We start from the raw sequence: 16,433 nt of genomic DNA on the forward strand, positions 1-16,433 counted from the left end.
TCATTCTCTCTGTCTCTCTCTCTGTGTGTCTCTCTCTTTCTGTCTCTTTCCTTCTGTCCTTCTTTCTCCCTCTGTCTCTCTTTCCTCTCTCTCTATTTCTCTCTGTGTCTCCGTGTCTATCTCCCTTTCTCTCTTTCTCTCTTTTATTGTGGTACAATTAATACATAACATTGAATTTGCCATCTTAACCAATTTTAAGAATACAGTGTAATGGCATTAAGTACATTCACATCGTTCTGTGACTATCACCACCATTCATCTCTTCTTCACATTGAAAATATTTAGAAAAATATGCAGCATGACAATAATAATTTTATCTTTATCAGTACATAATATAAAATAACAAAGTATTTATAAAGAAGCATAGGGTGGTTTCCAGGGCAGCTTTGATCTTTTTTCTGGTGTAAAAAGTGCCAGCAGCATCTCCATGGTTGGGACCTGAAGATTGCTTTGTGTCTTCCCCTTGGGCCCTGGAAGCCCTGGCCCTAGGAGTCAGGAGACACCCCTGTGGCTGAATGTAGGAAGAGCATTCACTTCATTCCATCCCTGCTTCCTCCTTGTCCATTGTCTAAGGGCCACTGGGGCTTTCCCACCTTGTATCCCAGCAATTGGGATCCTTCACAACTCTGGAAAAGCCACAGGGTCCTTCCTTCCTGTGCTTCTGCTGATAGAGCCCCCGAAGCAGCATCAGCTCCTGGGATAAGTCACAGCTGTAGAGCTCAGGGCTTTTTAAAGGCCCTGCTCTGAGAGGTGGGGCTGTTCCCGCTATTTATAGGGACAGGGAGAGTCTTATTCCAAGCTCCGAGTTCCTCGCACAGAGCTGGGCCTGCTCCCTGGGTCCTGCCACCCTGGTAGGTGGTCACCTCTGTCATTCCCTCTCTCTCCTCCTCCCCCTACTCTTTCACCTTTCCTCCATCCCCTGTTTGTCATCAGAGTTCTGAGAGGGAGATCAGTCCAGAGTCTCCTTGAAGAAACTAGGGCAAAGCACAAAGCTCTTGCCCATTCTTAGGGGGGAAATGCGGCCTTGGTCTTCCCCGCCTCAACTCGGAGCAGGGGCCCATCTCACTGGGCAGGGGAACCCCTCGGGCTCTCGGCCTGTACCACCACCCCGCCTTCGTCGGGCTGCCAGCCGGAGGGACCCACCTTACCCTAGGCCTGCGGAGCCAGCTCTGGAAATGGTTGGCTCCAAATATCAGCTTGGTACCCCTGCTGCCAGCCTCTGCCCGGCAGACTCCCCCAGCCAGTACCGGGCGATGCTACCAGGGCCTGCCAGCAGGGCAAACGTAAGTGGCTTTTGTTTTCTTATGGATCCAGGGAGTGGTACTGATAGGGCATGAAAATGGCCTTCAGTAGCTACTCTGTTCCCTCCCTGCCCCCACTCTGTTTCTCTTAGTTCTGTTGCTCTGTCACTCTCACTCTAACTTTGTGGGTTAATTGCTGACAGTGGTACTATTGTTTTGACTGGGACACAGGCACGAACTTGGCAGAGCCAGGGCCTCACATGCCAACTGCCCCATTGCTGCCCTCCCCCCTTTACACTCCCTCCCTGCTCACCCAGGGAGCAAGGCTAATGGGAGAGGGTCACTCAGAGGAAACACTGGATATTCAAATGAGGAGCTCAGTGGTGCCCTCTGCCTGAGGGGCGGGGAGGACATGAGAATAGCCAGAGGGAGAACGAGAGGTGAGGCATTGCTTTGTGTGCAGACCTAAGCTTTGGGCTCCCGGAAGCAGCTGTTGACACCGACTGCCTGCCAGCACTCTGTCCCAGCTGCAGCTTCATTCCCTTGGGGTGGCCTCCCCTGGAGGCTCTGGGTAGGCTCGCCAGGCAGAAACCTGTCATGCACCAGCTCTCCTACTTCCTACTTCTGGGGCCCTGGCAGCAGGCCAAGCCAGAGGGCTTCTTTAGCACTCACTCCTCATGGCTGGGTGAAAGCAATGCTGCGATGATATGGGAGACAGTTTGAGGTCTTGTCTGAGAGACTTCCCATCACTACACATGTGTTCTTATATAGGAAGTGGGACTCAGGCTCCCTGACATTGTAGCTGTTCAGAACCAGAAGACTTGGGAGCCAGGAAGAGCTAAACCTTCTTCCCAAGTTCCCCTTTGCCCGGAAAGCTGCTCTGACACTTTCCTCAAATAGCATTCACCAAGAAGGGATGTGTGTCTGTCATTGCCTCCATCTAAGGGTTCTCGGTCTCTCTGTATTGGGTCCCCAGGGCTTGCAATGGATATTAAGGCCCAGGACCCAGCTTGCCTGGGGACTGTCTGGCAACCCACTTGCCCTGGCTTCCGTGGTGTGGCAGGAAAAACAGCTGCCTGCACAGCTCCCTGCCAGCCTCTGGGAGCCCAGCCGCCCAGCAGTGCCGTGTGCTGCCTGACCTGCTGGATTGAACGCATTAGACATTGTCCCCTTGGGAAGCAGGTTTGCCCACACTCTTGTCCATCCCACCCAGGCTTCCAGACTTAGCCAAAGCTTCAAGTGTTCTCTTTCAACTCGACTCTTGGTCTCCTAGGATTTCCCGTATTTTCTTGTTCCCCTTTCACTGAATGTTGAATGCCTAGGAAGTCTTCCCACCTAGAGTTTAATAGTTTAGATCTGCAAGGAATGGGAAGAGGATGACACGAGGGAAAAGGCACTGAGTCAATTGCTCTTCTCTTAAAGGTGGGCTCCCGGCCCCACACTGTCACCAATGGCCACGAGTTGTTTGAGGTCTCAGAGGAGAGAGATGAGGAAGTTGCTGCATTTTGCCACATGCTGGATATGTAAGAGTTAAAGAATGGGGCGTCGTGGAGGGTTGTGGGACTGGGGAAAAGGGTCACCTTCCTTTTTCTAGGAAGGAAGAAGAGCCACATTGAATAAAACTCAATTCAGAGCTATGGGATGCTTCCTACAACAGGTGTTTATGGGCTTTTTGAAATCTTAGAAATTTCACATTTCTTACAAAATTCATAAAACCTCGACCTAACAGTCAAACTACTCCGTCACTTCAGGCTCAGTTGCCCTTTGGAGCAAATGCACCCCAGATGGAGATAAGAGTGTTATCTGGAGCTAAAAGAAAAAGGAAGTGGATTCAGAAAAATTTTCCATTGCACTTAGCATGGAACTATCCCTATTGTTCAGTTTGCCTTGGGAAACATTTTGCAACTGTAGCAAATGTGTCAAGAATATGGTTCCCCAGAGCGCTTCCCTATGGCTTTCATCTTGGCCTACAGACCTGGAGGGGCCGGCTGAGTAGGGACAGAAGGGCCCTTGGGCCTCAGGGCGGGAGGGTCCCAGCAGGCCTCTTCTCGACTGCTCTCTTCTGAAGACAGAGCGAGCCCCTCTCTTCCTGCACAGCCTTCGATCTGGCTCTGATATCCAAGACTACTTCCTCACTGGATATGTCTGGAGTGCTGTCACCCCAAGCCCAGAACACCTTGGGGATGAGGTCAACCTGAAGGTGACGGTGTTGTGTGACAGTCTGCGGGAGCCACTCACTTTTACCTGCAACTGTAAGTTAGTGGGGGAGGAGGGCAGTCAGCCTCCTTGGAGGTGGGGTAGAATCCTTTGGCCTCGATTCCCACCCTACCATGTGGCCCAGATGAGGGGCAGTAAGGAAGCTCCTTTGGGAGGCTGGCTCCGGGGCCAGCTTTTTAGGTCCATGGTCACTTCCTCCAACTCCAAACTGCTTTATCTGATTGGTAACAGCCCTGGAGCACACTGAGCCAGGAATGGGGGAATCAGGATAGATGCTGAGCCCCGCCTGCCCCAGTGCCCCCATCATTGCTCCTCTCCCACCCCTTACAGGTTCCTCCACTGTGGACTTGCTCATCTACCAGACCCTGTGCTACACCCACGATGAACTGAGGGATGTGGATGTGGGTGATTTTGTGCTCAAGCCCTGTGGGCTGGAGGAGTTCCTGCAGAAGTGAGTGAACTGGTGGGGACAAGCAGGGTAGGAGTTGGCATCTGCCTTCTGGGTAGTAGGATTGTCAGGGGCTTCCTAGGGGAGGTGCTGGGCTCCAAGCCTGGGCCTGGCAGCTCCCCCACAATCTGACAGGCAGGACTCCTGCTTTCTAGCACACTCTCAGCCACGTCGCACTTTCCCCAGGAGCTCTGTCTTCCAGCAGTGTTGGCTGGCTTCCTGAGCCAAATCTGTGGAAAGAGCTTGGAGCTGGGATTAGGCAAAGACTAGGCCGTATCTGTTTGCAGACTGCTGCATATGGAGAGATGTGTGTGGGGTGGCGGGGCCCTGTGTGGTGTTTTTTCCTGCCCTAGATTATGTGTGGTACCCTAATGACAAGGAGCAGAAGGAGGGCTGGGCAGAAGTGCCCAGTGGAACCTAGGGGAGAAATCCCAGTTGCTCTGTCTTCTCCCTTCCCCTGCCGGTAAGCTTTTTCCCACTGGCATGTGCAGCTGGTTATCCTCCTCACCAAAGGCTTGCCGCCAACCCTCTCCATCCAGTGCCCTCTGCAGCAAGCAACCTCCCTAGACAGTCTGATGTGGACCACCAGCAGCAGTCCCGCTCACTGCCTGGGAGCTCTGCAGTGCTGGCTGGAGTGGGAGGATCATCCCCTCAGGTGGTACAATGGGCTGGCAGGCTGTGGGGTCAGCCAGAGGGCAGCACATAAGGAAATAAAGAGATCTGCTCTCCTTCCCAAGCTTCTGGTTGCCTCTAGTCCCTGAAAGCAGGTCTAGGGAGTGGGGAAAGGAGAGGCCCGTATCGTAGTTCTTAGGAGAGCCTGTAAGTGCCACCACTTGCTCCTTCTCACATGCAGGTGTAGATAGGTGCAAGGATGGTTGATCTATGGCTAGAACAGCTTTCGGCTGGTTTTTTTAACCTCAGGGATGTTGTGGGTCCTTTCTGGACTCTGTGTCCTCAACTGGAAAAGTAAAGGTGTAGGGCTTGTAGCACAACTCCAGGGAGAGCTGTTCAGATGTTTCCGAGTGTCCTTGCTTTCCAAACCTGGAGGAATGAGAGGGGTCCTAGACTCAGGGTCTCCTGGCGGAGAGCTTGCCACGCATCCTGCCACTGTCGTAAGGGAACAAGAAGCACAGTGGATCACGTATAGCTGGTTTGGGTTCTGGCTTGCCACTTACTAGTTGTGAAACCCTGACCCTCAGTTTCTGCCGTAAAATGTAGTGAGGATTAAATGTGAGAATGACCCAATGAGCAATCAGTAAATATTTGCAGGGAAGGACCAGTCCAAAGATAGGAATTCCTGGGGATTGGATCAGATGGATACTGTCATTTCCTTTGTAGGGCCCCTAGACTTTGAACCCCTGAGTTCAGAGGTGGTAGATAAGCTGTCAGGTTCTGATTTCCTGCCAAGACCCAGGTGTAGTGCTCAGAGTGAGATGGAACAGGATGGATGGGCCTGGGGTCATGTCGCCCCCACTCTTACTGGAATGCACACATAGGAAGCCCTTCCACAGAGAATGCTGAACAAGTGCCCAGGGAACCTGTGTCCATGACTCTCACCCAGGAGCCTCTCTGCCCTGCCCAGACTCTTCTCTTTCTTCCCACCAACAGAAAAGTCCAGATCCTTGAGCACAAGACAGCTGCCTTGGGTGGGGTGGAAAAAACCCTCTGGGGGTTCCAGAAAGCTTCTAGCTCCCGAGGAAGCCCTGTGGTCTCCCACCCTTGCTTAGCAGGAGGGGCTGGTGCCAGGGGAAGTGGCAGGTCCAGGATGCAGGCTGCTCTCAGATAAGAACCCTGAGACAGTCCTGGGGGGAGGGTTGGGTTTCCTGCCTCCTGCCCCACCCCCACAACACTCTTCCTGCCTTTCAGGGCACTCCCACTAGACCTGTCCCACAGCCCAGCCTCTCCAGCCCCAGGTTTTGGCTGATACTCAGACTTAGCAGGTTGAGACCTCGATCAGAGGTTTGGCCCCTCAGGATGTTGAGAGCCCCCTTAAGTCCTAGTTGGACCACAACTGCCCTTAGGCCCAGAGAACGTAGGGCACACTCCTCCCCTTCGCTCCTTCCCTGTCCCCTCTGTTGCTGGCCTAGACTCTCAGCTCTGCTGAGGAAGGAAGTCCCTTTCCGGCTTCTGTTCCCCAGCTGCTGGGACTTAGCACAGGCCTGCAGGTGGGGCTCACTCTGCCCTTCGGGATTTCTTTTCTGACTGAGGTGTGATTTGGGAGGGAAGAAGAGGCTGGATCATGGAGGGACTCCCTAGGCCTCTTCTGACACTGGTGTGTGTGTCGGGGGGACTTACATGCTGTCGCTTGAGCAGTAGGAATGGCATGCAAGCAGGTGTCTGTGAGGAAGTCCAAGAGATTTATATAGTTATTCACAATCAGACAGGACCCACAAGAGGCAGGGGAGAAGCAGACTTTTGATGGGCTTCAGGATAACAGATCTGGAATCTTTTTGGGTTTGCTTGGTTGACCTCAGCACCCCAGTTGATAATGGTAGGGGGTGGGAAACTTAGGACCTCAATGGGGGGCTAGTGTCATTTACTGAACTCCACGCCCAAGCCTGAGCACAGGCTGACCTCCAACATGTCCAATATACTGAAGACAAGAGAATGGGGTTTAAACAGTGCCCCCTCTATTTCCCGCCCCACCAGAAGTTCCCACCCTGGTGTGAACCAGCTATAACAAAACAGGTAATAAATACCTGGGAAAGTCAATGTTGTATAGACCAAGGGTTCTGTGTATTAGGTGGCTTTTCTTTAGACTCACCTCAGTTCTTTCCCTGAGCTCTACTATGACATTTTCCAGGAGCCAAGGTGGGGGAGCAACACAGGTACTACCCCCGCCCACCCCGTCCCTTCACCTCCTCTTCCTCCTGTTTCTTTCTCCCCAAGGCTCAGGTCGACATTTTCCTTCCTACTGAGTCCCCAGGATGCTAATGGTCTTGTTCCCCTGTCCCACCAGCAAGCACGCCTTGGGCAGCCATGAGTACATTCAGTACTGCTGCAAGTTTGACATTGACATTCGACTGCAGCTAATGGAGCAGAAAGCCGTACGCAGCAACCTGGCCCGGACGGTTCGTGTAGGGGAGGTGGGGTGGCGGAGGGTGACATGGAACACATTCATTGGGAGAGGGATAAGAGCACCGGGCTGAGATGAAGGCACCCCTCCCTGAATAGGGCACTTCTTACACAGGTCAATGACGACCAGAGCCCCTCCACTTTGAACTACCTCGTCCATCTGCAAGAGAGGCCAGTCAAACAGACTATCAGCAGGTGAGAGGGAGTGCCCTCTGGGGTGTGGGCCAAGTGGGAACTCTGAGGGGATCCCAGTAGATACCCTTGCTTGCCTTTCTGCCAGGGCTTCTTGCAGGTGTTGGGGGTGGGGCCCAAGAGTCTTATGGGGACGATCCCCATTCCAGGTATGTTAAATCTCTTCCCTCTAGTACTTTATCATCATTCTCCAGGTGAGAGGTGGCTAAGTAGAAAGGACTCACCCTTCATGGGACGTATCGAAAGAGTGGAAACTCCTTTAAACCAGAGTTGGAGTCCTGAGCTATGGAGAGAGAGGGAGAAAGTGGGTCTCCCAGCACCCGGGGTCTGGCCTGACCTCTCCTATGACTTTTCCCTGCCCCCTACTCCCCAGGCAGGCCCTGAGTCTTCTGTTCGACACTTACCACAATGAGGTGGATGCCTTCCTGCTGGCTGATGTGAGTATAGGTCCTGGGGCTGGCCCAGCTGCCCAAGCACCTCCACTTCTCCCCCAGTCCTCCTGCGGTCAGGCAAGCCTAGAGGGCTCTGGAATAGGCACTGAAGATTTGTCAGGAGAGCACTTCTTTCACTTTCCTACCTCAGGGGCAAACCTAGACTGTTGGCTGTTGGGCAACTGGCCAGTGTGTGGAGAGGGGTTCTGCGCCTCTGTAGAAGTAGGTCAAGAGCCGTGCTCTAATCCCTGTCTCTAGAGTAGGGCATCTCCAAAGCTGAGGGACATACAGTTGTCGCCCAGCTGCTGTACTTAAACGTGCACTGGGTATGTCCTGTGAGCCCAGAAACTTCTGATCTGAGAGGTCCTGAGGAGGTTCTGGTGACACAGTGGAAAACTTTCAGGAGGTGGAGGGTCCCAGAGGCAGGGAAGGACCAGGATTTTCCTCAATTAGATTCACAGGGAGTTTTAAGCCTTAAAACTACGAGAATAAACATTTGCCCCAAATGTTGTGAAGCTGAAGAAAATCAGGTGGGATCTTCAAAACAATCACTGATCTCTGATCTGGTCAGTAGTGCTCACAGACTCTTCCCTTTGGGGGATTTCAGCATTATATCTAGTTCAGCCTTCTCCCCAATGCGAGAATCCCTTCTCTAGCAGCCTCTGTCTGGACTTTTCCTGTGATGAGCGGGAGGAGGGGTTAGGGGGGTGGGAAGACGGGGGGAGTTCTGTGAACACTTTCTCTGCACTAGTCTGGGCCTATGTTAGTGGCTACTGGGTTTAGAGCAGCATAAGAATTGTCTTAGCTTTCAGGGAGCTTATGTTCCCGCTAAAAAAAATGGAATAGTAACATGAAGCTATTAGTAGACAGAACAGGATGGTAATGAGTTCATCAAGAGCTCTTGGAGAGGGATAGACAGGGGGCTTGGCCAGAGGAGGCTTTGGGAGGGAGATTGGATTTCAGCTGCTCCATGATTTGAATTTATATAGGTAATCAGGGCAGGACAGATGAGGGAATTCCAAATGAGAAAACTGTCAGGGCCAAAGTGCAGAGGAGAGCGAAGGGATATGGCATGTCTGTGGTACCGAGGTGAGCTATGTCTGGAAATTCTAGGTAGTAATATGAGAAATAAGGCTGTGTGGGCAATTGGGGCCTGAATGTGGTCTCTGGCCTCCTTGCTATTCCCTCTGGATTCATTTTTAAAAAACTGCATGTCTCTGGGGAAGACCCTGTGTGTGTTTGCATAGTATAAGCAGACTGTAGCTGGAAATAAGAGGAAGCTCAGTGAGGGTGGCTGAGAGAACTGGGGAACGTATGTATGCCTCATTTAATTCAGTAGGAATGATTATTAGCTGATGATGGGTGTTTGAAAATAAAGCGTGGATTCTCCTAGTTATTCCTGAGGGTCATGAGCCCACACTGCCCCCAGCCTATTCCTTCACCACTGGGTGCTAGAGGCTGAGAGCGCTAGCCTGCCAGCCTCACTGTGCCCCCTCCCACAGGGCGACTTCCCACTGAAGGCTGACAGGGTGGTCCAGTCCGTGAAGGCCATCTGCAACGCCCTGGCTGCCGTGGAGACCCCTGAGATCACCAATGCTCTCAATCAGCTGCCCCCCTGCCCTTCCCGCGTGCAGCCTAAAATTCAGAAGGTAACGGGGCCCAGAGCACTAGCATGGGGAAGGAGAGGAATATTCACAGGCAACTGGGTAATTAGCTGTCCAACTACTAAAAGACTCCCCTCTCCACCTCCATCTTTTATGTTTGAACAGTTTAGCCACCAAGAGTTCTTGGGAAATGGATGTCAAGTATGTTCCCTCTTCTGGCGGATGATGGAGGGCCAGGGTCTGCCCCTGGGACTGATTGCTGGGAGCCCAAACTAGCAAAGATTATGGGCCCAGGCTCATAATCACTGAGGCATTGCTGGCAGTTTGTGTACCCATCAGCGTGCAAAACCAAAATCTCCCTGAGCCAGGGGCTTCGTGACTCCACAGTGGGGGCCCTGTGCTGTGCAGACAGGGACAGCATGACAGGTCCTTGGTCTGTAGTGGAGTGGCCTGAGGGTTGGAGTGTCTCATCTGGGTGGACACGATGATTTTACCCTTGGTCTGGCTCACTCTGTCCATCACACGGATCTGGTACAAACCATTACTCCATCCTCCCTGGGGAATCTCTGCTCCTCAAACTTCAGGCCAGTCTGGTCCAGATGAGTGTAGCTGTGAAAAGCTCTTTTTCTAGCTGTGATGGAAAAGGCTCTGGGCCTGAAGCTCCACTCCCTCTCCTTTTTCTTCAATAGGACCCTGCCGTCTTGGCTGTGAGGGAAAACCGAGGTAAGGGAATTGCTCTCCATCTTTATTGAGTAGGGGAAGCTCAAAACTGTGAACTCGGCCCAGATTCCTTTTTCTCCCTGGCCCCCTTGATTGATGGCTCTATCTCTGCCTATGTGTGTGTTTTCCTATATGAGGCATGGACACAGCTGGAAAGCACATTTTCCATGAAATGTTTTCTCATTATTTTTACTAGTTATTCCTGTGGTGTCCCTGGGAGATGGTGACTAGGTGGTGGAAGTGTGAGGGTGGGGTGGTGAGGCAAAGTTTGCCCTGGGTTCCAGATGGGACAACTCTCTCTTGGGGAGGTGTGATTCTTTTCCAGGCTGCTCATAACCCCTGCATTTCTAAGGTAGGGTGGGCCTGGGGAAAAGGTGATAAAGAATTTTTCACTAGGATTTCCTCTTAAGTTTTTCAAGCAGAACTTTGTCCTACAAAGCCCATATCTCTGGGATTTTTCGTCAGTGATTCCTAGTCTTTTGAGTTTCATGAACCAATAAAATGTCCCCAGAAGTATTATTTTGGGGACCAACATAGAAATTATCAACTTTTATTTTGCTAAGCAGACTTTTTAAAAGTAACTGACAATTATGATCCCCCCACCATTTCCTAAAAGAAAGGACCTTTAACATTAAATACATTGTAATAGATAAAAACAAGAACAGGGCCTGGCCCGGTGGCTCAGGCGGTTGGAGCTCCGTGTTCCTAACTCCGAAGGCTGCCGGTTCAATTCCCACATGGGCCAGTGGGCTCTTAACCACAAGGTTGCCGGTTCGATTCCTCGACTCCCGCAAGGGATGGTGGGCTGCGCCCCCTGCAACTAACAACGGCAACTGGACCTGCAGCTGAGCTGCGCCCTGCACTGCTACGATTGAAAGAACAACTTGACTTTCAAAAGTCAAAAAAGTCAAAAAGACGTGAAAAAGTCCTGGAAGTACACACTGTTCCCCAATAAAGTTCTGTTACCCTTCCCCAATAAAATCTTAAAAAAAAAAACAACAAAAACAAGGACAATGTTCAAAATTTAATGTCATTTTATGAGAAGCTCATGACGTGCTCCTGCTTTTTTACTTTACCACAGATGGGTGAACTGTGTCACAGTTCTTAGACAACCGACTGGCATTTGGGGAGTATTTCCTAGGGTATTCCATCCTAGTCAGTACCATGGCAACAAGATGGGGCTTATTGAGGCCTCATGACTTTTCCTTCTGACCCTTTTCTTTCACAGAGAAGGTTGTGGAAGCCTTGACAGCTGCCATCTTGGAACTGGTGGAGCTGTACTGCAGCACGTTCAATGCAGACTTCCAGACAGCAGTGCATGGGAGCCACAAGCATGACCTGGTCCAGGACGCTTGCCATTTTGCTGGGCCCCTGGCCTTCACTGTCTATGCCACCCACCGCATCCCCATCACCTGGGCTGCCAGGTGAGCCTATGCCTGATGGCCTCTAGGGAGAAGCAGAGGTTGACTTTCAAATGGCTTCTTCCACTGCCCTGTGTTTAGGTTCTGTGGCATGATGGTTTAGGGTGGCTGAGGGGGAGAGCCAAGTGCCTGGAGGGGACGTGGCCTGGAACATCCCAAAGGAGACAGAAGGTCCCTTAGGAGATGGAGAAGAGGCAGCAGCAGGCAGATCCTGCCAAGAGGCAGCAGCAGGCAGATCCTGCCGTTCCGCGTTCCCTGTCAGTGCTGGCTGCATCGGCATCCCTGCCCCCTTCCAGCCAAGGCCAGCTGATAGAGACAGGCGACAGATGGTCATTTCCCAGATCCAGTGCATGCCCCATGGCCAATGACTGCACTCCCCTGCAGATGCACAGTGGGAGGGGGCGGGGAGGTGGGAGGTGACCCTTTGTCTGAAGTTCCCTAGGCCTGCATTGGTGGGTGGGTGTGGAGAGGCACTGTCATTTGGTAATCCTCTGTTCCTCTGCAAGGTCCCTAGCATCCAAGGCCTGAGGGAATAAGCCTTTGGCTCCACCCCATCCTAGATCCCTCCCTCCTCCTCTCATCCCCATCTCTCTTTGTTCCTCACTTAATGTATTCCTCTGGGCAATTGGCAGTGAACAAAGGAGGCAGCCTGGGAAACCAGGGCCTTCTCTGACCTCTTCTGTCAGGCACCTGTCAGCCACAGGGACCCCCAAGTGCTGGCATTCATGTCGGCATATGTCGTTTGCATCCCCCACCCTTCTTACCTGCGCATGCGCACACATACACACTCCCACTCCGACTGGCTGGAGCTGACTGTAAGGAGGAGGCTGCATGTCTGGTTCCTCATGAAGAGGGAAGAAAAGCCATGTCCCAACATGAAGCCTGAAACTGGGCAGAAGGATCCAGATTGAATTGCTTCTCCCAGGAGCACACCTCCGCAAATCCAATTTGGCTATCCTGTCCCATAACCCCATGTTATAAGTCCCCAGAGACCCAGAGGAGTTTTACCAGGGGAAATGGAGTTTGGCTTAAGTTGGGTGACTGAGATAGGTTTGGGAGCCAAGAGTCCTGACCTGTGCCCTTTCTCTTGTAGCTATGAAGACTTCTACCTCTCCTGCTCCCTCAGTCACGGTGGCAAGGAGCTGTGCAGCCCCCTGCAGACGCGAAGGGCTCACTTTTCCAAGTACCTTTTCCACCTCATCATCTGGGACCAGCGGTAAGCCCTTCCCAGGCTCCTGAATGCCTGGATTCAGGCTGAGGGCCCACTCCTACATTAGACCAGGCTCCCTCACTGCCCTAACCAAACAAGTGATTCAACCTCTGAGTTTCCACTTCCCTAATTCTTAAATGGGGACAGTATAATGTCTACCCCTCTAGTAGTTATGAGACTCCAATGAGAAGTATCCTTGAATGCTCTTTGTAAACCATGAAGGACCATAGACGTTAGTTGTTAGTTTTAATGATAATTCATTGTTTTGATCTTGTTTCCCTTAAAAGTTTTCATTGGCTTTTCTTCCCCAAGTTTCCACAGTATAGAGAGAGGGGACTTATAGATGGAGAAGGGAAGGTTGTCCAGAGGAAAGAGTAATGGGCTTGGAGCCAAAGAACAAAGGCTGTATTCTAGCTTTGTATTTCTAGTCCTAGGTTCTCTTTGTGCCTCCGTTTCTCAAACTGTAAAGTGGTGACATTTGTTTAACTCAGGCAGCTGTGGCACTGACAGGAGACAGATAAGTTATAAATATGAAACCATAAACACAAGATAGTATTAATCACCATTTATGTCAACAATAATTTGCTGCCGGGAAGGTAGACGTCAGCCAAGCAAAGCAGGAAGGAAATGGAGGCGAGGGCGCCTCGAATGGTTGCAGGTGTTTGCCTGCCCCGGGCCTCTTCTGCGCTGTGCTCTGTCCTCCCTCCAGATAGTCAGGAAGCCCTGGTTTGCTGCCTCAGGTTCACTTCCCCAGACTGAGTATGTCTGAGTCTTTATTTTCAGAGCAGAACTACTACTTCAATATTTGGAGTACAGCTTGGAGAGACTGAGAAGTATCCTTGGGAAGGCCAAGAATGCCGAAATAGTAGATGGAGAGTCTGTGGAAATGCTGGGGTGGGGGGGAGCGGGGAGGGCACTTTACAGATGGACAACTGGGGGGCAGGCCCTTTCTCCTGTCTTCACACTTGTGTAACTCTTAGAGCAATGAAGGTGTGAAACCATGAAACAAACGCGCAGGAGAGACCCCTTGGAGGCCAAGGACGGCTGCATTACCTGGCTCCTGAGTTTCACCATCCCCTTGGCATTCTCTGGCCTCAGTTAGTTCTGCTGCCAAGGGAGGGGTGCTATACATTGCTCTGGCCCAGGTAGACCCCACAAAATTGGTCTTAGACTCTTTTCCCATAGAATATCAGAGGTCTAGAGGCAGCCTGGCCTGTGCTGCCTCAGCCTGCCTACTCTGTGGTCTCATTCTACTCCCTGTCTGAGATCTCTGCCTCAGATCTCAAAGGGCTGGTCCCCTGCCTGGAGCCTTGTAGAAGGTGTCATCTCAGGGCTACCCATCCAGATGCCCCATGGGAGACGTCTTGGCCCCTTCATGGTGAAGACCCAGCCAGGCATTTGAGAGAAGGCGCTACAGTGTAAGGTTCAGAGCTCAGGCTTTGGGTGTAGTCATTGCCCCATCGTTACTGTGGGTGCGACCTTGGATAGGTCACTCAACTCAGAATGTACATGGTTACAGGGGCTACGCTCTAGAATTGTTTGAGAGCTGTTGGGACATTGCAAGTAAAGTTTTTGGCACAATACCTAGCACATGGTAAATGCTTTCTTCTTTGTCTTATTCTTAGCTGGAGGAGCCCTCTCAGTTCCGATTTCTCTGTTCCGAGTGACTGACACAGTGACTTGTGATACATGGAGATATTTATGCATGAAAATATTATTACCTGTTTAGCCCACTTCCAGTACAGTAGCCACAGAGTCACATAGCAAAAAGCACATAGACAATGTATACACATGTGAAGCTATGTTCCCCTCTTTACTGATGAGGAAACTGAGGTGCAAAGCTGTGAGTAGTTGCCCAAGGTTGTAAGTGGCAGAGCCAGGACTGGAACCAGCACATCTCAGGAAGCCTTCCTGGAGGAGGGAGCCTTTTGTGTGATGCGATGTTGAGGAATGGGTTGCAGAGGAAAGGGGTGGAGTTTCTCAGGGGGGGGGGGTTCAGGGCTGCAGCTAACCTGCTGGTTACTCTGTCTGACCCCGGGTGAAGGTCCACAGGGAGGTTTGATTCAAGGGATTATGGTTTCACGTAGAAAGTTTCCTCACTCCCCGTTTCCTCCAGACACGAGACTGGAAGCCTCTTCTTGGGTGAAAAGAAAGAGATAAGGCGCAGCTCCCTTAGCTCTTGCTGTGGGGTCAGCTGATTCCCTCCCACTGCAGCCTTACAGGAATCAGCTAACTCTCAAAATAGGCCCAGCAGCCGTGCTCTGCTACCTCCAGCCAATCCCTGGCCTGGCTTGTCTACTGACTGCTGGGGGGCTCTAATTATAGCTGTGGGCCCCTCAGGGGAGAGGCAGCTGGGACAGAGCGGAGCTCAGCCAGTCTCTGGAGGGAGGGAGGGAGTGAGTGCCTGACCTGGGTGGAGATTCCCCTGGAGGAGTGAGGGGCAGCGTGGAGGGCGCCTGCCTTATCATGAAACTGCTAACCTTGAGGGTGGCTGCTTTGCCTGTGTGCCCTCTGGCGTAGGAGCTGCTGGGCCCTGGGCTGGCCAGGAGGGTGTGACAGTGTGGACTTTGGCCCAGGGATAGCTTCCAGAAAGGTAATGTGGGCCTTCCCTCTCTTTCCACGCCTCTACCTCACCCCACCCTAGCTCCTTATCCTGAACTCAGAGGGTGTGATTCAGGCAGAGGAGCCTGGGAAAGAACCTCTGGGCTTGTGTAGTAGCCAGGGCTTGTGTGTCCCAGTCCTTTTGGCCCTGCCAATTTGCTTTCTCATCCGCTCCCCACCCCACACCCCTGGACTTTGAGAACCCCCTTCTCTTTATCCCTTTGGCTTTGAAAATGTTTGGGATGAGAACAAACCATCTTGTGCCCCTGGGGGGTTAGGAGAAGGGGACAGGAGAAGACAGACAGGTGGAGGACTGTGGGGGAGGGTGAACTCAGGGCAGAGAACATGCTGCTGCTTCCTGGTTGTTCTCAGCAGCAGGAAGTAGGGTAGGGGTGGGATCATTAAATGGAGAAGGATTGTCAAAAGGAGCAGGTCCTTGGTGGCCCTCTGCAGAAGTCCTAAAACAAGAGGAGGAGGTTGGTTTACAGTATGGGACATGTAGTCACCTGAACTCTGAGATGGCTCTGGCTAAGCGAGTTCTGTCTGGTCACCATAGGCAGCCCCCAAATCATGGACTGTTTGCCTCACTCCATTGAGTGGCTGCAAAGACACTGTACTGGGCTTCTAGGAACATCCAACGGAAGTTTAACCTATAGTTTGGGACTGTCCTGCTTCTGTAGAAAGACCTCCCCAGGGAGCATGTCCAGTATCCTGAGAGAGAGACCAACTTCTCAGCCTTAGCTTGACTTCCTGGGCCACTTCTCCCTTGAAGCTCCAGGGGTGGCACCTCCTGATGTGGTTTTCTGTTCTCCCTAGGATCTGCTTCCCAGTGCAGGTGAACCGGCTGCCTCGGGAGACGCTGCTGTGTGCCACTCTCTATGCTCTGCCCATCCCCCCACCCGGGAGCTCCTCAGAGGCCAATAAGCAGCGCCGGGTGCCTGAAGCCCTGGGCTGGGTCACTACCCCTCTCTTCAACTTCAGGCAGTATGTGATCCCCAGGACAGCAGCTTCTTGGCCTTGGAAAAGAAGGATGGGGATAGAAAGAAGGGCCTGGCTGCTCGACTGGCCACTACCCCTCAGGAGGGTTGGCCATGAGGCGCTCACCAGCAGAGTCCAGAGGGTCGCAGCCCTGGTGGAGGAGACCAAAGCACAGGACTAGTGACTAGGACAATTGACGTAACCAGTAGCTACTGGGCTGGACTGGTGGCACAGAACTATTGGGGAGGGGCATGGAAATGCACTGCCCAGGTAACATGTCATCTGAGCTTGTCAC

The 16,433-nt window shown here is 52.2% G+C and overlaps 1 protein-coding gene across 3 annotated transcripts in view; it reads left to right on the forward strand.

Annotated features, from left to right (window-relative positions):
* PIK3C2B (phosphatidylinositol-4-phosphate 3-kinase catalytic subunit type 2 beta) overlaps nucleotides 1-16,433 on the forward strand; it is a 64,861-nt gene that overhangs the window by 22,994 nt on the left and 25,434 nt on the right. For 2 of the 3 annotated variants that reach the window (XM_033092945.1, XM_033092946.1), the window contains exons 3-13: nucleotides 2,664-2,764; nucleotides 3,339-3,493; nucleotides 3,789-3,909; nucleotides 6,866-6,977; nucleotides 7,097-7,176; nucleotides 7,547-7,610; nucleotides 9,107-9,253; nucleotides 9,898-9,931; nucleotides 11,157-11,352; nucleotides 12,443-12,565; nucleotides 15,977-16,144. In XM_033092945.1, coding sequence (XP_032948836.1) covers nucleotides 2,664-2,764; nucleotides 3,339-3,493; nucleotides 3,789-3,909; nucleotides 6,866-6,977; nucleotides 7,097-7,176; nucleotides 7,547-7,610; nucleotides 9,107-9,253; nucleotides 9,898-9,931; nucleotides 11,157-11,352; nucleotides 12,443-12,565; nucleotides 15,977-16,144 — 1,301 coding nt within the window. Of the gene's footprint in view, nucleotides 1-949; nucleotides 1,284-2,663; nucleotides 2,765-3,338; nucleotides 3,494-3,788; nucleotides 3,910-6,865; nucleotides 6,978-7,096; nucleotides 7,177-7,546; nucleotides 7,611-9,106; nucleotides 9,254-9,897; nucleotides 9,932-11,156; nucleotides 11,353-12,442; nucleotides 12,566-15,976; nucleotides 16,145-16,433 lie in introns of those variants that run through there. The other variant, XM_033092947.1, reaches the window with a different exon arrangement.

The sequence above is a fragment of the Rhinolophus ferrumequinum genome, chromosome 22, assembly GCF_004115265.2.
Source record: "Rhinolophus ferrumequinum isolate MPI-CBG mRhiFer1 chromosome 22, mRhiFer1_v1.p, whole genome shotgun sequence".
Classification (NCBI taxonomy): Eukaryota; Metazoa; Chordata; class Mammalia; order Chiroptera; family Rhinolophidae; genus Rhinolophus; species Rhinolophus ferrumequinum.